The sequence below is a fragment of the Tinamus guttatus genome, unplaced genomic scaffold (genome assembly GCF_059628265.1).
Source record: "Tinamus guttatus ecotype Peru unplaced genomic scaffold, ASM5962826v1 Tinamus_guttatus_pri_ptg000610l, whole genome shotgun sequence".
Lineage (NCBI taxonomy): Eukaryota > Metazoa > Chordata > Aves > Tinamiformes > Tinamidae > Tinamus > Tinamus guttatus.
This window is the reverse complement of record NW_028289144.1, coordinates 147438-172743: the sequence shown is the minus strand read 5'-3', so window position 1 is coordinate 172743 and position 25306 is coordinate 147438. Positions and strand designations below refer to the sequence as shown.

At 69.2% G+C, this 25306-nt stretch overlaps 1 protein-coding gene across 4 annotated transcripts in view; it reads right to left on the bottom strand.

Moving 5' to 3' along the window:
• The window catches only part of NFIC (nuclear factor I C), a 38532-nt gene that overhangs the window by 2902 nt on the left and 10324 nt on the right, over positions 1-25306 (bottom strand). For 2 of the 4 annotated variants that reach the window (XM_088535064.1, XM_088535063.1), the window contains exons 2-9: positions 19114-19645; positions 6240-6311; positions 5215-5289; positions 4959-5082; positions 4490-4614; positions 1920-2048; positions 1630-1814; positions 593-752 (exon numbers count right to left, since the gene is read on the bottom strand). In XM_088535064.1, coding sequence (XP_088391190.1) covers positions 593-752; positions 1630-1814; positions 1920-2048; positions 4490-4614; positions 4959-5082; positions 5215-5289; positions 6240-6311; positions 19114-19645 — 1402 coding nt within the window. The remainder of the gene's footprint in view (positions 1-592; positions 753-1629; positions 1815-1919; positions 2049-4489; positions 4615-4958; positions 5083-5214; positions 5290-6239; positions 6312-19113; positions 19646-25306) is intronic. The other 2 variants (XM_088535066.1, XM_088535065.1) reach the window with 1 other exon arrangement.

Genomic DNA, 25306 nt, shown 5'->3' with positions numbered 1-25306 from the left:
CCAGCACCGGGCTCTGCCCTCCGTGGGGTCGGGTGCCCCGAAGCGTCACCCTGTGCCACGTGTTAAAGCCACGCAAGGCAGCGCGGAGGGGACGAGTCCGTCATGGCCGCCGCCACCTACCAAGTCCCTGCCAGGCGTCACCCCAAGCCTCCCGGGCCTGGCGCTCGCTCCATTTCACAGGTGCCCCGAGCAGGTCCCAGGCCCCTTGGCTGCCCCGAGCCCTCCTGGCACCGTCGTCACCACGTGTCCTTGTACCCTGCCTGCGCTGGCTGGTCCTTGAGGACATGGGCCCGTGGGCTCTGCCCTTCGCCACGTGGGACTGGGGGACGAAGCCGCCACGCGGAGCGTCCAGCCGGCCCCGCTCCCGCTGCTCCAGCCGTCTCCGAGGCACCGGGGCTCCGGCCGGTCCGTGGGACCGGCCCGTGGGCCCTCCGTGCCGCCCAAGAGGGCAGGAGCCCAGCAGCGGGCGCTGCCGCCCCGACCGCCGCAGCCCCAGCAAAGCCGTGGGCGGCCGCTGCCGCCGCTGGTGCCGGTGCCACAGCCCCGCGGCGGGAGGAGGCCGCGCCAGCGGGTGGGCGCCGCGGGTGCTTACTGGGTGACGTCGGCGAGGTCGTCCCTCCCTCGGACGTGGTCGTGGCGGGTTTGGTGTCAGGAGAGACGGCCAAGCGGGGCACGCCGGGGGGCGGCGGCGGCGCCAGCATCTGAGCGGGCAGGTAGTGGCTGGGCACTTTCACTTGACCACTTCCATTTAACTGGGGACACAACACAGAGAAACAGCAGAGCCATTAGGAAGCGAGAGCCGCCCGGCGCTGCCAGCCGTGGGAACAGGAAGGCGCCGGCACGGGGGAGCGGCCGCGGCGACGGCGCAGTCGGAGCAACCCCCCCCTCCAGCACTGCGACGAGTCTGCCGGGTCTGCGAGCGGCGCCCGCGCGGCAGGAGCGGCACCGGGTCCCCTTGCTGCGGTGCCCGCGGGGGCTCCGCGGCCGCCCCTAGCCCACCTGCTCCTTCAGAGGCCCCTTTGCCACCTCTCTCCACCCAGCCCACCCCAGCTGCCTCCTTCCTCGGCGGCCTCCTCTTCCTCGGGCCAAGCGCGGCCCGGGGCCCCTCACGCCGGCCTCAGGCCTGGCCGAGCGGGTGGCACCTGGGGTGGGTGCTCTCGACGAGACCCCCATGCAGGACATGTGCCGCAGATGGGCAGGACGCACGGACGCCACGCTGGGGAGCGCCCGAGGCGCCCGCGGCACCCCAGGGACGGCAGCGCTCGCTCTGCTGGTCCCCGCGGCCCCCGCGCGGCCGTACGGCTCAACCCCCGGCCCGGCGGAGCCCCGTTCTCACGGACACGCGCTGGCCATGTGAGCGGCGGCGGCGGCGACGCTCCCGAGGCGGCCGACACGCAGCCCCAAGCGCCGGCCCCTCCGTGGGGACCGTGCGCAGCCCCTGGCGCAGCCGCCCCGGCCTGACCCTGCGCTCCTCCGTGTCCGGCTGCACGAAACGACACTCCAGGCGGGAACATGCCGGGAGCTGCTGCCTCCACTGGAGCGACGGGAGCACCCCCGGCGCGGCGACGCAGGTGGCCAGGCTGGCGGCGCCGCCGGGCCTGGTGGCGCCTGTCCCCGCGGGCTCCTTACCGGTCCGGGCTGCTGGTTGGACGGGTCGCAGGCCAGCGAGACGAGATCTTTCAGAGGGTCCTGGGGGTTGAGATGAGGCGGGTACCGTATGGCCGTGTGCGGGAAGTAGGTGGAGGCCGTCTGGGGGAGGATGGAGGTGGTGGGGAAATGCAGAGCCGACGACGGGTGGGGGCTGCGAGCGATACCTGGGGGACAGGGGAGGGAGGGCGGGCGTCACGGCGAGGCTCCGGCATGGCCACCGGCACCGCGCAGCCCCCGCGCAGCCCCCGCGCGCCCGGCGGCCCCCTCACCGCTGTGCACCGCGATGACGGGACGGTGGTGCTGCGTGAAGCTGCTCAGCCGTGGCGACGAGTCCTGCGGCGACGGGCTGTTGAAAGGCGACTTGTCCATCTCCGTCTTCTTCACGGTGGGGGAGATGCCTGGCGAGAGCAAGGCAGCGTTAGCGGGAGTGGCGGGAAGGGCCCTGGCGTCCGGGCAGCCTGGGAGGCATAGAGGGGGTGAGAGCGACGTGGCTACGTGTTCCTGCACACGTGGCCGCGTGCACGGATTTCTGCATCAGCCAGCGTGTGCATCACGCTTGGCACGCGTATGTGCATGCGTGCACCCATGTATGTGTGTGCTTGCACACGTGTGTGTGCAGGAGGGTGCCCGCATGGGCATTGAAAGTGTGTGTGTGTGTGTGTGCGCGCACGTGTGCGGGTGTGCACTGCGGGCACGCGCCTGCGGTGGGGCATGTGGGTGCACACACGCGGGGGGCACAGAGGGTCCCAGGGGCATGGGGTGTGTGTGTGCATGTGCATATGTGTGCATGCGCAGGTGTGTGTGTGCGTGCACGTGTGCGTGTGTGTGCATGCGCATGTGCGTGTGTGTGTGCGTGTATGTGTGTGAATATGTGTGCGTGTGTGCGCGTTTGCACCCTCAGGCAGGTAAATGCACCTGGTGAAACCACAGCCACTGCTGAGCCAAAGCACCCGACATCCCCGCAGCACCCGTGGGGCCGGGAGACCCCCTAGAGCGGGACAACAGGCTGCGGGGCTGGGGGGACATCATGCGCGTGCAAAGGGTGCCCGGGAGGCAGGGATGCCCGGCCCCGTGCCTAGGGAGGCCTTGGCGCCCACACCGGGGCTGTGTGCGGCCATGTGGGGCCGTTTCAGGGCCATGTGGGTCTGTTTCAGGCCCACGTGGGGCTGTGAGGGGCCATGCAGGGCTGTTTCAGGCCCGTGTAGGGTTGTGTGGGGCCATGCAGGGCTTTTTCAGGGCCATGTGGCGCTGCGTGGGGCTATGAGGGGCTGTGCGGGGTCGTTTCAGGCCCGTGTGGGGCTGGATGGGGCTGTTTCAGGGCCGCGCGGGGCCGTGCAGGGCTGCCCCTATGCCGGGCAGCCAGTTAATCCCCCCTCGCCCCCGCTTTAGCCGTGGCCATTTGGCCCCGCGGCCGCTAATGGGTTTAGGCCGCTCTCAGCCGTCCCCTTAGGAGGATTTCCCAGAACATCCCGTACGGGATTGCAATAAACCCCCCGCTGCCACTAAGCCGTCCTGACGGCGACTCTGCTGCGGCCGCCGGCTGGGAGGAGGCCACGGGGAGGCCCCGGCAGCCACCCGGGGCGGGATGAGGCCAGGAGCGGGATGGGCCAGGCCCGCGCGCGGATGCGGCAGCCGGGGGGCCCCTGCGCCGGGAGAGCTGGCGCAAAGGAACAAACCCTCGGAGCGGGGCAGGAGCTGCCGCATTTAAAAATAAAACCCAGGGACGTTTCCAACAGGAAAAAATTCCTCTGAAATGAAAATCCCATTTGTGTGTTTTTTTTCCCCTTTGCACAAATAAATCTGGCAGAACCGGGCTGATTCTCCCGCGTGGCGCCGGTGCCGGGGAGCCCTGCCAGGGGCTCCCGCCAGGTCGCGTCCCAGCGGTGACGGCGCCTTGGGGCGCTGCGACTGTCCCGGCGGGAGCAGAACGCGGAGCCTCCTGCTCTTTCCATGAGCGACTTCCCAAAAGGGACTTTGTGCCCAGGAGAAACTGGCTGCGGCTTTGCTGCTTGGGCTTCCCCGGCCACTGGGCTCCGCGGCCTCCGACCCGGAGCGTGCGGAGTGGCGGGAAAACTTGGGATGTCCCTGGCGGATGTCCCTTTGCGGGGGGGGACACGCGCAGATGGGGCTGGAGGGGCTGTGAGGCGGCACTGGCTCCAGCTCCCGCTTTTGGGAATGGAGAGGCGGAATCAAAGCGGGGGATGAATAGAGGCGAGCGGCCCCGCGCGGCGCCCGGGGCGCGGGGGCCTGGGAGCCTCCGTGCCAGCCCCGGCAGCATCGCTTTAATTAGCCCAGCCCGCCCCTGCCCCCCTTCTTCTTAATGAACAGCTAATTGGGGCTGTCTAGACAGGAAGGGGGAAAGAAGAAAAACGCCGAGGCAGAAAGGGGGTTGTCCGAGCGAGCGGGAGCCCGCGGGCTGGGAGCGGCTGGCGGCGGCGGCGCCCGCATGCGGCGGGTGCCCGCGTGTGCCCACCGGGAGAGGAGAGAGCGGTGCATCGGCCGCGGGGGAGCCGCAGCAGCTCCTATAGGAGCCTGGGCTTTCGCAGGGGACCTATGGCTACAGCACAGCCCCTATAGAGAGCTGATGCCTTAAAGGAAGGGCTCATCTAAATCCGATAGCACCTGTACAGGCTGCGGAGCTACTGGGGGGTCTATGGGCACCGCCTTGGGGCACCTATAGGGCTGCACTTTGACGTGGTGGCCAAGCGTGGTGGCCTATAGAGATGCAGTGCCTTCATGGGGGACCCTATGGCCAAGGCCGGGTTCAGCTGGCACCCTGCGAGCAGGGCTGTGTGGCAGCAGCCGGTGCCTATGGAGCCGAGGCCGCGCCGGTACCTACCCCCTTCCATGTCCTCTGTCCAGTTGCGGCTGCTACTCGTGGGCGAGTTGGACGAGGTGTAGTACTCGCCGCCCGGGCTCGTGTCTATGTCGTCCTCCATGGAGCCGGACTTGTGCCGCTTGCTCCTGCGGGGCCAAGGAGCAGGCAGGGCTCAGGCCAGCCCGGCCGCCGCCCGGCCGCCTGGGCCCCCGTGCCCGGCTCCAGCGATGGCTAACGGGGAGATGCCCCCTGGGCACGCGCTGCTCCCGCTGTCATGGGCCCTGCGCGCCGCGGAGCCGTCAGGGGCTCTTTGCAGCCCGGGGACTGCATCTGCACGTCCAGCCCGTGGGCAGGGGTCCCAACGCGCCAAGCGGGGCCGTGTGCGGCGAACCCGGCACTGCGGAGCAGGACCCAACCTGCCTTTCCATTCCCGCCCGGTGCCGTGCCCAGGCTGGCACCAGCATGGCCCCGGCATCGCCCTGGCACCTACCCGCTCGAGGAGGTGCTCGGTAGCGTCCTTCTCATGCCCGTGCTCGAGGGGTTCAGGTCGTAGGCCAGGTGGCCCTGCAGCTCCCCCAAGGAGAAATTTGGCCCCGTGCCCGTCACCACCGGCGCTGCAAGGAGAGAGGGGTGTCGGGAGGGGCGCCAGGAGGAGCCCGTGTCCGGCCGCGGGGACAGGGACACGGAGCCAGCCCTGCCCCGGGGACGCCGGGGCTCTCTGGGCACCGTGCTGGAGCCACACTCACTTCGGGACACCTGGATGAGCTCAGTGACGCTGAACACCCCCGAGGTCACAAAGCTTTCCTGGAAGTCTGTTGAATCTGTGAGAGAGAGGGGAGAGCTCTGAGCAGCAGCGGGACACCCGTGTAGCCCTGGTACCTCTGACCCTCACCTTGGGGTGCCCCCGCACCCAAAATCTCCCCGCTGGCTGCTGCTCGCCAGGCCATGGGGTGGCCAGGGCAGCCTGGGGGATGTGGAACCCCACCCAGGTCCCCCTGGAGCAGCCCGGGGCTGCGCCAAGTCCCACAGGGCACCCTGCGTGCTGGCTGCTCCGGGCGCACAGCCCCGGGCATCGCGGGAGGCGCCGAGCCATGCGCGGGATGCAGGGGGTGTCCGGATGCGTGTCAGCATCTCCAGCACTGTCCTTGTCCCCAAGTGGGAGGGACAGTGGGGACCTGAGCGCCGCTGCCGATCCCAGTGGGGCTCTGCAGGGGCTCCTTGTGCCACCGTGGCCACATCTCCGGACCTCACATTGTCCCCAAATGATCCCACCTGCTCCTGCCCCAGCCCCGCTGGGGCTGCGGCCGAGCGGGAGTCGTCGCGCACGGGGCGCGGGGCGGCAGGCGCCGCAGCCATCGCTCAGCCGCGCGGCAGCCCTGCGTGCTGAGTCAGCACTGCGGCGGCGCGGGCCGGGCCGGCTCCTGCGCGCGCACAAAGCCCCACGCTCAGCACTTTCCTCTCCACAGCCGTTTTGCATTCGGCACAAACCCGTCCTTCCCTTTCCGCTCCCATCCTGGCTCTTCCTGCCCGAGGCAAATCCATCCTGCGCCTCCTGCCGAGGCTGTGTCTGCCACAGGGTCCCTGAGGATTTTGCATTGGGCTCCCCTGGTCCCCTTGGGGCACCCTGCTCCCACCCTGCCGCCTGTACGTCCCGCTGCAGACCCAGAGCAAACGGAGGCTGCTGAGGGCAGCCGGGGGCGCTGGAGGCTGTTCCAGATCCCGGGCAGGCAGGGCGGAAGGGAGGGCTTGGAGCTGCCGTGGCCCCGCTTACCCAGCGTGATGGGCTTGCTGTCCTCCTGGTCGGAGCCGATGCCCGTGCGGGGACTGCCGCTCTGCTCGGAATCTGCAACGGGAGGGAATGGTGTGAGGCACCGCGTGCCGCAAGCGCCGGCCCCGTGCTGTGGGGCTCAGCGGCACCCGGCCCCCATGGCTCTGTCACCGCTTGGTGCTGCCCCAGGCGGGACGATGGGGCTGCTGGCACAAGTGGGAAACTGAGGCCCGGCTCCTCGGAGCGCTACACGCAGCCCGCGGCCTCGCACGTCCCCTGCAACGGGCCGGAGCAGCGCGGCTGGCGAGGGCTCCGGCGGTGGCTCCGCGTCCCCCTGGCTGCCCCTTCCCTCACACAGTTAAAACGGCCCCGTGTGGCCGCCGGGGTTCCCATGGCGACAGCCGAACGCTGGTGGCCGCGTTAAGTAACCGGCTTCGGGGCCCTGGAGCCGCCACTGGCAACAGGGGAGCCCCACCGGGGCCATCGCGGCCGCTCACGGCCCAGGAGGCCGTGGCAGCCTTGGGCAGCCCTGCGATGGGGCCGACCCACTGCATTTGCACCGGTGATGCGCTCGGAGCATCCTGCGGGATCGCCTCGCTCTGGAGCCCGGGGTGCCCTGTGCCCCTCAGGTGTCTGCATGCGTGGGAAGCAGGAATCGTTTCCTTGCAGCTCGGAGTTCCCCCCTAAATTTCACAGCGCCTCGGGAGGCCTCTCCCTGCGGCGCCTCCACTCCCGTCCCTCGCACTCGGCTCCGTGCAAGGGCAGCGCTGGGAGCAGCCGGGAGCACCGGCGGGGAGCAGGGAGACGGTCCCTCCGCTGCGCCCGGTGCGCGGGGGCACAGGTCCAGCCTGAGCCGTTGGCGGTAGGCCGTGCGGGAGCACGCGCCGGGCCGGCTCCGGCAGGATATGTGGCAACTCTCCGCTTCCTGCAAATGTAACCCTTGGTGCTCCGCTCGCGGCCGGACACAGTGAGCAGGGCAGGTGGATGGATCCACCCCGGCCAAGCCCCGCTGGGAAGGGAGTATCCAAGACCCCCCCGCCCCAGTCGGGTTTTCCACGTGGGAGAGCTGCAGTGCCTGGGGAAGCCTCGCGTGGGGCGGGCGGCAGCCCGGCACGGCCTGTCCCCGCTCCATCTCATCTAAAAATACCCGGGCTCCTCGGGAGCGGTGCAGACGCTGAGCTCAGCGTTATCGGCCTCTGCCGCATCCTGCGCCGCAGCGGCCGCCGGCGCTCGCTCTCCTGCGCCCCCAGCCCCATGGTGCAGTGGGCGCCCGCAAGCAGGGAGACGCGAGTCCTCGAGCCCGGCAGCCCGCTCGCCCGGCCCGGCCACTTCCCGGCTTAGCAGCCAGCCTCCCGCTCGCCCCGGGAGCTGCTGCACGGCCGGGCCGCTTTCCGAACCCGTTCCAAACCTTGCGTGATACCGGGGGGTTGTACTGGATGCCTCGCTTTGCTTCCCCCTGCTTCCCTCCTCCTCCTCCTTCTCCCTTCTTCGCTCTCGCTCCCTCCATCCGCCGCCTCCTCCCGCCCGTTTGGCCTTCGGCATTTTTCTTTCGCAGCTTTGGCTGATGCCGGGAAAAGGCTGAGACAGTCCAAACAACGCAGTCAAAACAGCGCGGCCCGCGGCTGCCAGCCCGCCCGCCGCCGAGGGCTTTCTCCCGCCATCCCTTCTTTCCCCCTTTCTCTTCGCTCCTCTCACACATTTTTTCTGATTCCTCAAACCCACCACGTGCAGGCCCTTCTGCTGGCCCAGCGAAGCCCGTGGGGGCGCGGGGCGGGCGGCGCGGCCATTTTGAGGGCCTCCCCTCGCAGCGGCCCGTCTCCCCCGTGCCGGCCCGACAGCCATTTTGTGCCGGCGCTCCCACGGCGCGCCTTGGCGCGGGCGCCGGGCCAAGCCGCGGGGGCGGCGACGGGAGCCCGGGGAAGGCGCAGGGGGGCCCGGCCCCCACCGCCAGCCCCCAACACTGTCCCCCCGCGTCCCCCCACCGCGGCCAGGCCTCCATCTTGGAGCGAGGCCCAGGAGGAAGCGCGCGGGGAGCGAGGGGGAATTTTTTGGCCCGGCGCCGCCGCCCGCCTCGTCGCTCTCACTCACGTGCCGCCCCCTCTCCCTCCTCCCCTCCCTGCCTTGCACGGCGGCCGCCATTTCGGGCGCGCGAGGGCAGCGCGCCCCGCGCACCCCCCGCGCCCGCCGAGCTTCCTCCAGGCAGCCATTTTAGGGAGCGCGAATTCCCGTGGCGCCCGCAGAGGGATGGCGGACCTGGGCGGCCCGGGGAGGGGGGGACGCCGGCCCGGTGCCAGCGAGGCCGGCGGCGGGGCGAGGAGTGCGCGTGTTGCGCGTTCCCCCCCCCGCTCCACACTCTCCGTCTCTGTTTTCCCTTTTCTTTGGAAACACGTCACTCCCGCCGGCAGGCAGGGAGGGAGGCGGCGGCCCCGGTGCGGCCACGCGGATGGTGGCGGGTGCCAGGAACGCGGCGCCGGTGGCCATGGCCGGGGCCGGGGCGTGGAGGGGGCGCACGGGCAGCGTTGGGGGCGCCCGCGGGCCCGGGCGCCGCTGCCCGCCGCGCGCCCTCCCCTCCGCGCCTCTTGAGCAAACAAATCTCGCGGCGGCTCTGGAAGTGGTTAGCGATGGCGCCCTGCCAAGGCAGCGGGGCGGCGGCTCGCGGTTAGAGGCCGCCGCGCGGCCCCCGCCTCCCCCGGCCCGCGCCGCGGCCGTGGCTCCGCGCGCAGAGGCAGCCCCGGCCGCTCGCGTGGCCCCGCACGGCGTCCCGGCTCTCGGTGCTCCCCTTTGCTCACCCCGAGGGGGCCCTCCGTGGTCTTTGTTGGGCCCAAGGTGCTCCCTGCGGCTGTGTGCACGCCCTGGGATGATCCATACGGTCCTTTGGCCACCCCAAGACACTCCAGCCAGCCCTTCGCTCATTCAGGGTGCCCCACGGGGCCCTTCGCTCACCCCGAGCTACTTCACTCAGCCCTTCGCCCACCTCATGATGCTCCACATTGTCCTTCGCTCAACCCAGGACACCCTACGTGGTCCTTCACTCGCCTTGACATATCCACGGGGTCCTTCACTCACCCCAGGACACCCTACGTGGTACTTTGTTCACCCCAAGGTGCCTGAATGGTCCTTCTACCATCCCCAGATGCCCGATGCTCCTTCACCCACCCCAAGACACCCCCCACAGCCCTTTGCTCGCTCCAAGATGTTCTCCACAGTCCCTTAACCCTCGGAGACACCCTGGGGCAGCCCTCACAGTCCCTCTCCCCACTCGGTGTAACCTGCTCGGCTCCCGCGGCCCTCATGGCCACGACACCCCCTTTCCCAGCCCGGGATGTGCTCGGGAGCGGCGCGGAGCCGGGATGTGGAGCGCAGGCGGCAGTGCGAGCTGCCAGCACGTTGCTGGCTGCCTCCCGCCTGGCGCCGGGGCCAAGCGCGCGCTCACCGCCATGTGACGGCTGCCTGCGCAGGGACGGCGCCCGCTAAAATGGCGAAGGCCTCGCCGGGCTGCGGCGTCCGGCCTCAGAGCGGCGAATGCCCCGGGTGGAGCAGGCGCTTCCCTGCGGAAAGCCCCGAGGTGCCGCCACTGCCGCCTGCCCCAGGCCCGGCCGAGCCTGCGAGCGGGCGCGGAGATGAGGGCGCGCAGGTGTGCGCGGCAGCGGCAGCCACTTCCTGCAGCCCGGCCCCACGGCACCGCGCGCCACCGCGGAGGCGGCTGCTTTGCATGTGCCGGCTGCTGCGGCAGCCGTGCCCCCGAGCGGCCGCGCGCCGGGGCCCGGGTTCACGCCGGGTCTGCGCCGCCCGCGCGCATCCCCCGCCGCCGGCGGCTCCCCCGCGCGCCCCGCGGCGCCGCCGCGACCCGGCGCCTTCCACGTCCTCGGCACGGGCCCCTTTCATCTCGGAGCGCAGCTGCGCTCCCTGCCAGCTCACGCGCGCCATGGCCCTGAGCAGCCCCGGAAAAGCCGTGGTCTGGGATGGGCTTTCCCAGCCCAGCTCCCATCCGGCGCTCCGAGTGCCGGAGCTGTATCATTAAGGGGGTACGGAGGAGGCGAGCAGGGACACGGGGGGATGCACGGCGTGAAGCAGCACCCCACGGTGCTGGGGAAGGAGGAAAGGGACTGGGACGAATGGAGCTTCCCCTCACCCTGGCATCTGGGCTCCTGGTTAGGATGTGCTCCCAGCAGCAAGAACCAGGGTCTGGAAATCCATGCGAGTCCCAAAGCTGAGGATTTAGGGAGAAATAACCCGCCCAGGGCAGCCCGTGCCCCAGCCCCGGTGCCGGGGCAGTCACAGCGAGTGCGGAGGGGCCGAGCGGTCAAGCGGCAGCTGCGCCAAGGGGGACCTTGGGGCCCAAACGGGTCGAGCACTTGTTCTCTGCAAAGCACAAACGTGGGGCCGGGGGTGGCAAGGGCTGCCCGGCCGCGCTGGCAGCCTGGAGCGATGCCACCCGTGGAATGACGGATCCCTGGCACACAGGGCCCGTTCCCAGGCTGGCCGGGCTGGCACCGAGCTGCTGCACGGTGACTCCCTGCCCCTCGACCCACGGGAATGGCCCCCCTGCCGACTGTCTGTGCGCGGGGAGCCCCCGGCAGCGCTGGGATCCCCACCGCGGCCCAGGGGGCAGGAGCATCCCTGGGATGCTGATCCCCTGTCGTGGCTCCCGGGGCTCCTTGTGGGCCAGGCTGAGCCCCGGTGGCTGCCGGCTGCCCCCAGCCCCTGGAGGCTCCCAGCCCTGGCACGCGCTGCAGGAGAGCCCTGGCTCGCTGCCCGTGCACTGACGGTAACAGGGCACGGATGTTACCGGCAGCAGCGCAGGCGCGGAGACGCTGCAGCATGCTCAGGAGCGGACAGAGCAGGGGGCGAAGCGGGCCTGGGGGACGGCACCTTCCCGCTGTGCCTCAACCACGGCGTGTGTCACTAGGGCCCAGAGTGAACAGCCTAGTTGGGACAGAGTGTGCACAGAGAGCTATGGGAGCCTGCTCCGTACGGACTCAGCACTGCAGGCGGATTAGCCCTGGGGTCCTTCTCCCTGCCCCGCTCCCCCAGGTCCTGGTGCCCGCGGCCACTCGCCTAAGTGGCTCTGCCTGTCCCGCTCAGCGTGCGGCCCCGGCAGCCCTTACATAACCCCAGCCCAGACCCACTTGTGTAACCACCGCTTATACAACGCCCCGAGCAGCCCGAGCGCTCCAGGCAAACCCCGGCCCCACCGGCCGCGCTGGGATCCCTCCGTTCCCCTGGAGGCAGGCAGCCCGGCCCGGGGTGGGACGAGCTCGCTGGGTCTCTGCCCGGCCCGCTGAGGCCTGGGCGGGCGCAGGCGGCGCCGGGCGGCAGCCTCTGCACCCAGCGGCCCGCAGAGGTGGTCAGGACCCTTCTGCCTCCAGAACTGGTTCTCCCGGTCGCTGCCCCTCCACATCCCCATCCTGGGGGGCGCATTTCCCACCGCCAGGTCCCGCTGCAGCCCCCCCAGGCCTTGCTGGCACAGGGGGGCGGTGGGTGCCAGGGCACTGCCGGGGAAGCGCGCAGCCCCAGGGGAGGGCGCAGCGCGTGGGAGCTGCTCCCCCACTGCCACGTCTGCCGGCTGCAGCCAGCTGGCCCGGGCGGCGCGAGCGGAGCAGAGCGGAGCGGGCGCGCGGGGTGTCCTCGCCTGACCCGGCACCGCGGGCAGCCCGCGACGGCTGCGCCGGGCGCGCGCGGGGACAGCCCGGGGACGCGGGCGGCCAGGGCCCCGCGCGGGAGCTGGAGCGGGGACGGAGACGGGGCTCGGGGTCAGTGCTGGGTGTGCGGGGGGAAAGGGGGAAAAAGAGGGAAAAAGAGAGAGAGAGAAAAGAAGAAAGAAAGGAAAGGAAAAGGAAGAAAGGGGAAGAAAAAAGAAAGGGAAAGGGAAAGGGAAAGGGAAAGGAAGGGAAAGGAAAGGAAGGGAAAGGAAGGGAAAAGAAGGGAAAGGAAAAAAGAAAGGGGAAGAAAAAAGAAAGGGAAAGGGTTAAAAAGAGAGAAAAAGGAAGGAAAGAAAGATGTAAAGGGGAAAAAAGGAAAGAAGAAAAGATAGGAAAGAAGGAAGGAAAGAAGGAAGGAAGGAAGGAAGGGAGGGAGGGAGGAAGGAAGGAAGGAAGGAAGGAAGGAAGGAAGGAAGGAAGGAAGGAAGGAAGGAAGGAAGGAAGGAAGGAAGGAAGGAAGGAAGGAAGGAAGGAAGGAAGGAAGGAAGGAAGGAAGGAAGGAAGGAAGGAAGGAAGGAAGGAAGGAAGGAAGGAAGGAAGGAAAGGGGAAGGGAAGGGAAGGGAAGGGAAGGGAAGGGAAGGGAAGGGAAGGGAAGGGAAGGGAAGGGAAGGGAAGGGAAGGGAAGGGAAGGGAAGGGAAGGGAAGGGAAGGCAGGAGGCAGGGAGAAGGGTCCTGGCTGGAAGTCCCAGCTGCCCCTGGCACTGCTGCCGCATGCCCCGCGCACCCACGGCAGCTGCAGGGGCTGGCACCGCGCCGCCTGCCCGCGCCGAGCAGAGCCCCTGCCGCAGCTGCCACCGCGAGGGGCCGCGGGCACTGGTGCTGCTGCCAGCCCCCTCCCTGCGCCACGGTGCTGCCCCGCGCCATGGCCGGCATGGGACACGGCCGGAAGTGACACGGCCAGCACAGGGCACAGCCGGCACAAGGCACGGCCGGATGGGACATGGCCGGCACAGGGCATAGATGGCACAGGGCATGGCCAGCACAGGGCACGGCCAGCACAGGACACAGCTGGCCGGGCCCTCCGCCTGCCTCCCTGTGATCCCCACACGCAGCCACTCGCATCCCTCTCAGGGCATTGTGGGAATATCCTAGTCTTCATCCGCACATCCATGGGCACATGGAACACGACGGCACCTCCGGATGCTCCCCGGGCAGCGCCACACAGGGCGGGCACAGAGCGAGGGGCTCCGGTGCTGCAGCACCAGGGCCTTCTGCGTTCCCTGGCGCGGGCGGCTGCGGCGAGCCGGCTGGCACGGGACAAGCCGTGAGGCCGCGGGCTCCAGCTGTCGGTGCCAGCCGCGGCACCGGGAAGCGGCGCAGCGGGAGCGCGAGCGCGCCGGGGGCTCGGCGGCGTCTGCTGCCTCCGTGCCTGGGAGGGAGCGAAGCGCTGGCATCTGCTGCCCCAGCTGTCCCCACTCGCGCGGCGCTGGGCGCCCAGCCAGCGTGGCAACTGCAGGCCCCAGGGAGGGCACGGCGCTTGCCAGCACGCGCTGCGGCTGGGGGGGACGGCGCGGGTGGCGGAGGTGGGGGCGGCAGGTGCCAGCGAGACGAATTCCCGCTCATCTTTTATTCATGGGCCCTGGGAGCAGCTCCGTGCCAGGCGGCTGCGGGCGCCGAAACGCGCTGCCCCCTTCCCGCCAGGCCAGGGCTACCAGGCATCGCCCCTTGGCACGTGGCAGCACCCCCGGCGCCCTGGCTCCCTGCTCCGCGCTCCCGGCAGCAGCGCAGTGTTTCCCCGGATCAGCTCCCGGGCGGCTCGTGGAGCCGCAGCCGGCCCCGCGCCGCCGGAGCGCGGGGAAGCCCTGACCTCCCAAGGTCGCGCGCGGATCGATGCGGCGCGCGCCGCAGCGCGCCCGGCCTGCCGGGGCGTCTCCGCCGCCGCAGCGGGGGACAAGGCTGCGGCGGCACCGCAGGACTCCCTCACCGGGCACCGCGCCTGCCGGGGGGCAGCTTTCCTGGCGAGGGGGCCTCCCGCTGCGGATTCTCTGATGTCAAATACGGTTGTGCCGTTCTGGGGGGGATACCAAAATGGCACAACTATATTAGACATTGGAGATCCCCCGGCCTCCCGTTCCTGTGAGGCTGGTAGCCTCTGCCTATCTCCAAGGCCTTGCCCGCCCCGCACAGCGCAGTCGTTTAGCTGGGAGCAGAGATACCTGGGGGGGGGGCACGTGGCTGCTTATCTGCCCCTCGGAGAAGGGGGTTATCGGGGCCACCCGCCCACGAGTGCCCGGTGCCCGTCTGCGAAAGGCAGAGCCCAAATATTGTGCGCCCTGTCAGTCTCCTCGCCACTGCGCTGATAAATATTTGCGCGCGGGTTGGCGGAGCGGGGCTGCCCGGGGAACCGCCTGGGCCTCCATCTGGAGGGCGCGCGCAGACGCTTGGCACGGGCGCCCTGGCACGGCCGCGCGGCGCGCTCGGGACGAGAGCCCTGGCACGGGCTCTGCGGCAGATTGGTGCCATCTGCCTCGGCCGCCCGCGGCCAGCGGCAGGGCTGGTGAGGGGCGATAACGGGCTGCCAGGCTGCAGACGCGCTGGCACCGAGCGCCGCTCTGGCCTCCCGGCGCAGGAGAAGGGCCTTCGGTGCCAGGGCCGCTCTCGCTGCGCCCATCGGCCCGGGCCATCCCACGCTGCCTGGGGACGAGCCACGCGGGCAGCGATGTCAATGTGGACACTGCGGGGGGAAGCTCGCAGCAGGCAGGGCCCCTGGGCACACGTTGGTCCCCAGCGCCCGCGCGGCACCCGGGGGCACCCCCAAAGGGCAGAGAGGCTGGGAGCTGCCTCCTCTGCCCCAGGGCCTCCCCCTGGCTCCCTCCTGCTCCCAGAGCCCATCTGCTCCCCTGGCCCAAATCCAGTGCCGGGATGGGGCGTAGGGGAGGAGGGAGCACGGGTGGGTGCATCAGGATGAGGCAGCAGGGGTGGGGGTGCCAGGTGGGGGTGCAGAAACGGATGCCTAAGGATGGGGGACAGTGAGGGGGATGCATCGCTGGGAGGATGCAGGGATGGGGCAAAGGGATGGGGTTGCAGGGATAGTGTGCACAGGGCTGACAAGGCACAGGGATGGGGTGCAGGGATGAGAGATGCAGGGATGGGGTGAAGGGATGGGGTGCAGGGATGGGGGAAGCAGGGATGGGGCGGAGGGATGGGGTGCACAAGGCTGAGGTGCAGGGATGGCAGGATGCAGGGATGGGGTGCAAGGATGGCAGGGTGCAGGGATGGGGTGCACGGGGCTCGCAGGGCGCAGGGCTGCGGGGCTGGCGGCTCTCGCCGGGAGCAGCCGGCAGGAATCTCTCGCAATGCTTCGAAGGCCCTGGCGCAATCGGCTGCGAGATTGATTACCATTTTACTGCAAAGCTTTTGACTTTCACCAGCGACCTCCCAGCCTCCCCCCGCCCCCCCCCCCCGCGTGCCCAGCCCTGGGCTGCAGCGCCAACCCCTCCCCCACTGCAGTGCGCACAACCCAGCCCTGCACCGAGCCCTGCACCCAAACCTGCACCCAAACCTGCAATGAGAACTGCACCCATATCTGCACCCAAACCTGCACTGAGCCTTGCACCCAAACCTGCAATGAACCCTGCATCCAAACCTGCACCCAAACCTACACCGAGCCGTGCACCCAAACCTGCACCCAAATCTGCAATGAGCCCTGCATCCAAACGTGCACCCAGTCTTGCACCGAGTCCTGCACCAAAACCTGCACCGAGCCTTGCACCTGGCCCTGCACCCAAACCTGCACCCAAACCTACACTGAGCCCTGCACCAAGACCTGCACCCAAACCTGCAAGCAAACCTGCACCCAAACCTGCGCCCAGCCCTGCACCGAGCCCTGCACCCAGTCCTGCAATAAGAACTGCAGCCAATCCTGTAACAACTGCACCCATACCTGCACCCACTTCTGCGACAACCCCTGCACCCAGCCCTGCGCGCTGCCTTTCCAGGCCGGCACCCAGCGCAGCGCCCGGCCCAAGGCGGGTCCAGGCTGGCACCGAGTGCTGGCGAGCGGGCCCAGGCGGTCGGCGAGCGGAGCAGGGGGCCGAGCAGGGCCCCGCGTTGCCCCCCAGCCCGCTGGGCACCCCCAGCGCCCCATGCCCAGCTCCGACTTCCCCCTTCCCCCTTCCATCAGGGTGCTGATGGTGCCCGAATAGCCGGGACCTGGCACAGAGTGACTGCAGGTGCCCCCCAAGTGCCCCCCCGTCTCCATCGGGATGGATTTAACCCCCCCTCGGGGGGTGCTGCTGCCCCTTATCCCTGGGGCCGGGCACTCATGGGTGCCCAGAGGAGCCCCCGCTCCACAAGGACCCCAGGAGCAGCAGGGGACACGGGAGCCCCTTGACACCATCGGCGGGGGGGGATAGGGGGAATTTGCTGCGCTCCCCCCGCGCCGCCCCCACCCCGCGCGGGGGGGGCAGCACTGCAGGGCACCCCGCGCCCCCCCCTCGCGTTGCGGCGGGGAATTCTGCTGACGGCAGCGGAACGGCGGGGGGAGCGCGGGGCGGCGCCGCGCGCCGGACTCGCACCGGGGGGGCCGCGGCGCTGCCGCAGCGCCGGGGGGCGGCCGCGATGGCGGGGGGGGGCCGGGACGGGGGAGGTGGGTCCTGCCGTCCCGCTCCGCGTCCCGCCCGTGTGGGGGTGCCAGGAAGGGGGGGGTCCTGCCGTCCCGCTCCGCGTCCCGCCCATTTGGGGGTGCCGGGATGGGGGGGGGGGGCGCTCCGCGTCCCGCCCGTGTGGGGGGGACGGGATGGAGAGGTCCTGCCGGAATGGGGGTGGATCCTGCCATCCCTCTCCGCGTCCCGCCCGTCTGGGGGGCCGCTGGGGGGGGCCGCAGAACCGTTGGAAGGGGTGGAGGGGGGGTCGCAGCGCCGTCGGGGCGGCCCGGACGGCGGCTCCGGTCGTCCTTAAGCGGGGAGCAGAGCGACCTTAAGGGCGAAAGCGCGCGGCGGCCCGGCCTTATCGGAGCGTATTTACGGCCGCCGTGTTCCCGAGCAGCCGTCAGGTGACTCCGCTGCTGGGGACCAGGCGCTGGGGTCAAGGTCGCGGGCGGCGGATGGCCCAAACGAGGGGTGTCACCGGCTGGGGACACCCGCCGGTGCTGCCGGCTCCCCCCAACACGGGGTCCCGGTGCCACTCTGCGCCCCACGTGTCCCCATCCCGGGGATCCCCATCCTGGCTCCCCCAGGCTGGGGTGTCCCCAGGCTGGGGTGTCCTGTCCTCATCCCACACAGGGCCCGGGCGGATGCAGGTGGCCCGGGGCTCCCCCCACATGGACACGTGCTGGGGAACTCCAGGCCACCTGCATCCGCCTTGGTGGGGTCAGACTGGGCGTCCCCAGAGATGTCTCCCAGTGTCCACGTGCCCCTCACCCTTCTCCCCTGGCCACCGCTCAGCTCCTTCCCTCCCGGCTGGCGCTTTATTGCACATTCCCAGTGCTCTGACGCGGGCAATGGGGATGCTGCCGAGCACTGCTGCCATGGGCCTTCCCTGGGCACCGCGCACAGCGGGCACCGTGCCAAGGGCTGCTCCTGGCCTCCGGCTGCGCCGCGAGGCCACAGCGGCAAAGCTGGGGCTAACATTTTGGGGAGCAATTCCCTGCATTGCCGTTGCAGCCCTGCTGCCCGGAATTGGGCATCCAGGGGCAGCTCAGCCCCTGGAGCAGGAATGGGGAGCTCCGGGGGCCGTGGCAGCTCCCCAGGAAAAAGGGGTGACCCGTGGTGCATCCGCTCCGGCAGCGGCTCCGGCTGCCCTGCGCCTCGTGATTTATGGCCCTGTCAATCCCCTTTGTTGGAATCAGAGCCACTGACCTGCCCCCCTCAGTGGCATTATCTGTTCCTGGGTCGTGGCCAGTGCTGGCAGTGCAGGGCGGCGGAGGCCGGTGGTCCCCGCATCCCTCCCCGGATGCTGTGGGGACAAACCGGGCCCTGCGCCTGCTCTGGGGATGGCAGCACCTCGAGGAGACCTCAACCTCCTGCAAAATGGGGTGATCCACCTATAAACAACCTCTGTGGCAGGACGCCGTGCGCCGTCTCTCTCCCATGCCGGGCATCCCCGCTCCTTGCAAGGCGGCAGATGCCGTGCGCGATGCCCACCCGGACCGTGTGGAGCAGCTGGCGCGGCCGCCGCTGGGAGCCAGCGCGCAAGAACATGAGACCTTTTATTGGCCCAACAAATCACTCGCAGCCCTCGAGCGCTTGGGCCAAAAAAGGCCCTTTGCGCGGCGCGCTGCACCTGCGCCCCGAGCCAGCACGCGCACGCCAACCCTGCCCGGGTAAAATAAGATCCGAGCCGGGCGCTCGCGAGCCTTGTGTGCCCGACACGCACGGAGGTGGCGTGAGCTGCCAGCAGGGCCGTGGCTTAGGGATCTATTCCCGGCGTGGCCGGAGCCCGGCGTGCCTCAGTTTCCCGCCGCGGAGCTGCTCTGCCCGTGCTCGTCCTAGCGACGCCAGCCACATTTTCCCAGTAAGGGCACTGCAAGGAGCATCTGCCCGGGCTGCTGGCACCGCAGGGGACTGTCCCTGTCCCCTGCGTGCGGAGCCACAAAGCCGCCCCCCCAGCCCCGGGGGCTCAGCCGGCCTGAGCCTCTCCTGGCCTAGTTTCCAGGCGGCCGCGGGCGACGTGGCCGGGCCCGGAGCCCGGCTGCTCCGGCAGCAAACTGTCCCCGCTGGATGGCTCCCAGCTCCCGGCGCTGCCGGGAACAGCCTGTCCCTTTCCCGGCCCACGCCGCCCACGCGCTCCCCGCACGCGGCTCCGCACCCCGCTGGCTGCCGGCGCGGGGCGGGCAGGCACAGGTGGCCATGGCATGTGCTGGGGACATGCATGTCCCCAATGAACCCCTCCGAGGGTGCCCGGGGCCGAGAGCATCCTCAGGGCGTACTCAGCATCATGAGCATCCTCCGGGCAACGTCAGCACATGGAGCATCCTGGAGGATCCAGCACCGCAGCACCCTCCCCACTGACACATGTCACCTGCTGGGGGCCAGGATCTGTCCCAGGGGGACATAGGAGAGGGGAAGGGGGATATTTGGGTGGCAGCAGGTTGGGGATAGACGTGATTCAGAGCACTGGGCTCCTCTTTGCAAGCTCTGAAAGAGCCAAGAGGCTCACGCCAGCTGGAAAACCAGCAGTGGCAGGGAGCGACCCTGGCTCCGGCACTGTCCCCAAGCCCCGTGCGGGCACCCACCTCTCTCGCGCACGAAGTAGGCCAGGTAGAGATCGAGCTCCTTGACAGAGACGCTGATGTGGTGGGGCTGCACGCAGAGGATGGGATTGGTGCACTGGCCCGACTTGACGAGGCGCTCGCCGTCGGTGCTCTCCAGCGGGATGCCCTTGAAGAGGATGACCATGACGAGGTCGAGCCGCCACACCTTGTCCGCCTGGCGCAGGCAGTCGATGCGGCGCATCTTGCCCTTCTGGTCGGGGTTGGAGAGGACGCAGCACGAGGGCTTCTTGCCCGTGATGGAGAGCACGAAGTCCTCGCGGCACTCGGGCCGGATGTCCTTGCGCAGCTTGGCGAGCAGGCGGGATGCCCACTTCTGCTTCACCTCGGGCTTCTCGCTCAGCAGCTCGTCCTTCACTGCGCGCTCCTCGTCCTTCGTCATCCTCTTCTCGTGCTTCTTGAAGTACTTGCGCTTGCGCGCCTGCAGGTTGAACCAGGTGTAGGCGAAGGCGCGCACATGCGGCAGCAGCGCTTCGATGAACGGGTGGAACTCATCCTGCGGGGACAGGGACACGTATCACCCATCAGCCCCCCTGTGCCACATGCCATGGCCTCGCGGTGCCCCCCACTCTGCCGGGCAGGACGCCTGGGCCCACTCCCCCACCCGCCGTAGGGCTGGCTCCATGCGAGGTGCCTGGAACCAGGACCCTTGGGTGTTCTGCCCGGTCCCATGGGTGCGCGGGGCTGGGAGGTGGCAGGTCCCTGCCCTGGGGCCGCTTTCTGTGCTCTTGCATGCACCACCATGTGCCCTGCTGGGCTCCAGCCCAGTTCAACCAGCACCGGCAGCCCAGAGGCCAAGCCGACTGACCCAGGGGACCCGGAGCACGCAGCAAAATGGGGGCGAGGACACAGCAGGGCCACGTCCCTGCCACCCCTCTTCCCACCCATTGCGCTCCAGAATCCCTTCCCGACTGGCACCCCAAGCTGGGGCAGGCATTTCCCTGCAAGCGCGCCAGGGGAAAGCGGCATTTCCCCACGAGCATCCGCCAGAGCACACCAGGACCTGTCCCCGCAGTGTCCCTTGTCCCCAGGGACCCCCGCAGCACCCCCAAGGCCGAACAGCAGCAGGACGCCCCGTGCACTCGCCCTGCTTTTGGCCGGCCTGGCTGCTGGCTGCGGGCCCGGCAAGCAAGGCGCGCTCTGACGGCCTTTTTCCATTCGGCCAGCGGTTCTGAACGCGGCCGTCCCAGAAAAAAAACAAGGAAAGCGCCTCCATCTCCCGCCGCCAGCCACCTTCGAGCCTTCCCGCAGCCCAGATTTTCCCAGTTCGGAAAATCCGTGCTTCCTAATTGGTGTGGGGGGGAACTGCATAAAAACACCCGGGAGGAGGGGGATTAATCGGGGTGCAGGGCTTGGAAAAACCCTGCCGCTGGCTTCCCGGGCGCCTCGGCGAGGCCAAGATCGCAGCAACGCGAGCAGCCGCGGCCGCACGGTGCCAGACCTCCCTGAAACTCCGGGCTCGCTGCTCACTTCCAATGTGGCTCCCATTAAGGATAATTGGACTTGCAGCGGGAAAACAGCCCGGGCGCCAGCGCGGCCCGGCCGCCGCCAGCACCGCTGCGCGCCCCGGCCGGCATCGCGCAGGCTCCGCGTCCGGCCCTTCTGCCACTCTCCCTGCTCCGGAGCAAGTGGGAAGCGAGTGGGGAAGGAATGCGGGTGAGGAGAACATGGGAACTGCACAAAGCGGTGTATTTGCCCCCGGATTTGCTTCATGCTGAGACACAGGGTGTCAACACGCCCCTTTCCCGTCCCGCCATTCTCCGAGCCCAGGAATCCAGAGCCACGCGGAGGCGGCGGCGAGAGGGACGGATCTGTCGGGTTTAGCCTGGCAGATGGATGAGCGGTGACAGTGGCTGCCTGGGCGGCCTTGGGGCAGGCGCTGCCCTTCCCTGTCCCCAAGTGACCCCGGCTGCAGCGGACAGTGACCCCGAACCCGCCTCCTGCCCCGCTTAGGCCTCCTGATCCCAAAGCAGCCCTATTCTGGCCAGGGGATCCATTTCAGCCTGCAGGGACCTCTCCTGACCACAGGGATTCATACCTGGGGGGACCCAGCTCTGCCAGGAGACCCATCCTGCCAAAGGGAACAATCCTGCCATAGGGATCCATCCTGCCTTTTGGACTCATCCTGCCATAGGGATCCATCCTGCCACAGGGACTCATCCTGCCATACGGACTCATCCTGCCATAGGGATCCATCCCTTTCCCAGGGACTTGCGGTGCTGGAAGAGCCACCTCCACTGGGTGCATCCTGTCCTGTGCAGGGACTCGATCCTGCCGGCGGCTCCGGGGGCATCCATAGCCCCAGGTCCTTCCCCAGCAGGAGCTGCTAATTCAGCACAGCTGGGCAAGGGCTGGGCATGTGTCTTAAATCAGGGAAGAAGGTCAAAGAAAAGTAAGACAGGAGCCGAAAAAAGAAGCGGCGAGTTCCAAAAACAATACTTGGCCGAGGCGGTGGGCGGCTGATCTTCCTTGGTGGCCGGTCCTTCAGACCAAGCTACAAATTGCTGCCATATCCCATCCCCGATGCTGTCCTCGGGCACGGCCGGAGGGCAAGGTGGGAGCATGGCCCCTCCTCTGCCCCCACGCCGGGATTAAGGCGGCATCAGAGCCTGACGGAAAGCCGGGCAGCTCCTGCAATCCGATCAGCCACTCGACAACTTTCCCTCCCGCCCGGCTTATCCCGCACGGAGATGCTGCACGGAGCTAAGCTGCTTTAGCGGGGCCAGGCCAGGCCAGGCCGTGGGGACAAGGGGACAGACGGTCGCGTGGCTTTGAGGCGGCCGTGGGCTGGTTGCCATCCTTGGAGGTGGCAGGGGGACGCTGGGACCGTCTCCGTGCTCTGCATCCCCGCGGTTCCCTTCCCTGCCTGTGCTGGTGCATGGAGCTGCGTGTGCCTGGGCATCTGTCACCATGTGTGTCATTGCTCGGGGTGACACCGGGCTTTGCCCTGCTTCAAAAAGCCAAGACGCTGCCTAACTGGGGCCACTGTCACCAGCTCAACCCACTGGCGCCCACCAGCATTGAGCCGGGAGCAGTGCAAGGCACAGGGAAAAGCTCCGGAGGAGGAAGCGCGCGGGGCCACACGGCCAAGGCAAGAAGCGCCCGGACGCCAGGGTCCCCTCTGGGACGCAGGACCCCCCTTTCTGCGGCCTCTGGTTAACGTGCTCTGCGCGCCGGCCTTTTCTGCGCGCGCTGCTGAGCCGTGCGGGCTGGGAGCGGGGACGTGCTGCAATCCCGCAGCGCAAGGCTCTTCTCGGGGCATTTCCGGCCGGGAATCTGGCGGCAGAGCTTGTTCTTGGGCCCCTTCCAGCCCGGGCTCGCACGGGGGTTGCAAAAGGCCAGCGAGGCTGTGGCGCCCGGTGCAGCCACACGCAGGGATGGTGACACGGGAGCACTGTCCCCACGCAGCCCTTGCACGAGTGCAAACAGGTGGGGCTGGGCCCGAGAGCCCCAATTTTTCCAATGAAAAACAACCCCCCCCCACACACGTTTCCTCCGGAAATTCCCGCGCCGTTTTCCCCGGGGGAGGAGGAGGAGGAGGAGGAAGGCGGCGGGGCGCCTCGGCAGCGGGTTTCGCTGCCCGCCGGCAGCGCGGGGCCGTTGCGGCGGGTGCGCGGCCCCCCCGGGGACCACACAGCGTTGCTTTCATGAAAGGATGCTCGGGCTCCAACCCCCCACGCCCCGGGAGCGCTGCCGGCTCCGGCGCTGCCAGGTCCCGAGCCCCGCGGCCGCACGAGCCCGGGCAGGGGCTGGCAAGTCGGGCGCTCGGCGCCGAGCCCGCCCGGCGCTGCCGAGCCACGGCGCTCCGGGATGGGGGGTTACGATCCAGAGGGATCCAGTGAATGCGGCGGGGGTTAATCCGTGCGGCTCGGCCTGGTTTGGCCTAATCCAGAGGCTGATTTCCCTTTGCCCGTGCCGGAAATTCAAAAGCAAAATGCCACAGCAGTGGGGAGCAGTGATTGCAGCAAGGCACAGCCACCGGCTTTGGCTCTCCCTAACGGGACTGTCCTCTGTCCCCAACTCGGGGCCTCGGTTTCCCCTCTCCACTGGAGCCCCTTGCTCCCATCGCACGTGCACACCCGCCGGGCACCACTTATTAACTGCTCGCAGCAATGGTAACAAGTTAACCTGGTAACGAGACCTGTTGCAGAGACGGATGCAAATGACTTGAGTGCTCATTAGAGGACACGGGAGGAAGACGCTCGGGCCCTGACATCCACCGAGCCCTTCTCGGGGCCCTCCCTGCTCCACATTAGAGCCCATTTTGCAATAATTGCTCCAGAGGAGGAAATCTATTTGGATTCATCATGAAATATTTATTAACGAGAGCTTATTGAGGATTCCTGCTGCTCTCCGGCATGGCGCGGCGCGGAGGGGAGCAGGGCAGGGAGGCGGCGGCGGAGGGGGCGCCCCGGGGGCGGGCGGGCGCTCGCTTGCCCGCGCGCCTACGTGCCGGGGCGGCGGGCGACGGCAGCGCGCGCTGGCGCAGGTGCCGCGGGCGGAAGCGCGGGGAGCTCTCGGGGCCGCCGCGCCGGGTCGCGGGAGGCCACGGCAGCCGGGGATCCTGCCAGTTGCTTTGGGAAGGAGCGGGAAGAAAAGCCGCTCTCTTCGCAGCCGGGGGCGGCGGTGCCAGCGCTGCCTGGGCCCCCCGCCAGCCGCGGCCCCCGCGCAGGGGGGGCTCGTTCCTCCCTGCGCGGCGAGCCCGGCTTCGTCTTCCCGGCAGCCCGGAGCGCGAGGCCCGGAGCCCCGCGAGGCGCCGGCTGCCGCGGCTCCCGCCTGAGCAGCAGCGTGGGGGCCAGAGGAGACCCCCGGCGGGGACACAGCCCCCCCAACCCGGGACCGGCCCGTGGCCGGCAGAGCCAGGGCCACGTGGCTTCCCAGCCAAGCCCCCCCGCCCCCCCGGGTTCGAGCAAGGGAAACATTTTATGGAGCTGGAAAAAAAGCCGCTTGGCCAGGCGGCCCTGGCGCTGCCAGCTCCTCCCGGGGCTGCGTCAGCGCCGCGGGGCCCCGGGGACGCGGCCCGGCCCCGACAGCCACGTGGCGGCTCCCAGCGACTCTCCCGGACACCTGGGCCCCGGGGGCTGCCCGGCCCAAGGGTGCCAAGGCTGCGCGGAGGTCATTCATGGAGAGGGGCTGCAGCCCCCCCCAGCCTGAGCGCCAGATTTTATTTCCCTCCTGACGTATTTTTAGCCCTGCCAGCTCCATCGTGGCCTTTCTGGCAGGATTAACTCCCTGCTCGCCTGCGCGACAGCACGAATGGGGGGGCGCAAAGATGGGGCACCTGCTGCAGGGACCCCCAGGCTCTCATTGGCACCGGCACGAAGACCCCGGCGCCTGGAGCAGCCATGCAGCTCCCTGCAGCACCCGCGCAGCGGCCGCGCTCGCCCCGTGTCTGCAGGTCCCCAGTCACCGTTTAAAAATAACCCGGGCCTTTGGCGGCCGAGCGGGTGACCTGGCGCCCGGCCCCCGGCCCTGTGGCGCGAGGTGAAGAGGTCAGTGTCCCCCCCGGACGCTGCTGGTCCCCCTGTCACCATTGCAGGACATGCACCCAGGTCCTCGTTCGCACCTGCGGTCTCTGCGCTGCATCGGGCACCCACAGGTGCCACCGCGGTCAGCACAGGAGGCTTTGGGACCTTCGACCACGTGGCCCCTGCTCCCGGCGACCTCGCGCCTGTCCCCAAAGCCACCCGGGGCCTTTCAAAGGCTGCGCAGGGCCAGGTCGCGTTTCGGGAGGGTTTTGGCAGCCGCCCAAGCGCTGGGGGCGGCCGGGGCACATGGTGCTCACAAAGAGAGCCTGTTCTTTATGCCGGGTTCCTCTCCGGTCATCCGATGAGGACATGGATCCAGACCCGAACGGACCTTGCCATGATGCCACCGTCACCACGAGCCCCTTTTCCCATCAAACAGAGCGAAAGAGAGGGACAGAGCCCGTCCCGGCATGTCCGGCCTCCCAAGGCACCGCTGCCACCGCTAAGTGACAGAGCCGCTGTCCTGCCAACCGGCCTCGTGACATGCCGTCCAGCAGCCACCAGCCCTGGGCCACTTGCCCAGCCTGGCCCGCGGCCCAGCCTGGCCGCCAGGACCCAGCGTGCGGGACACGGACGAGGGAGAAGCCCGAGGTCCCCACAGCCGAGCCAGGCGCTGGGGAGGGAAGCGG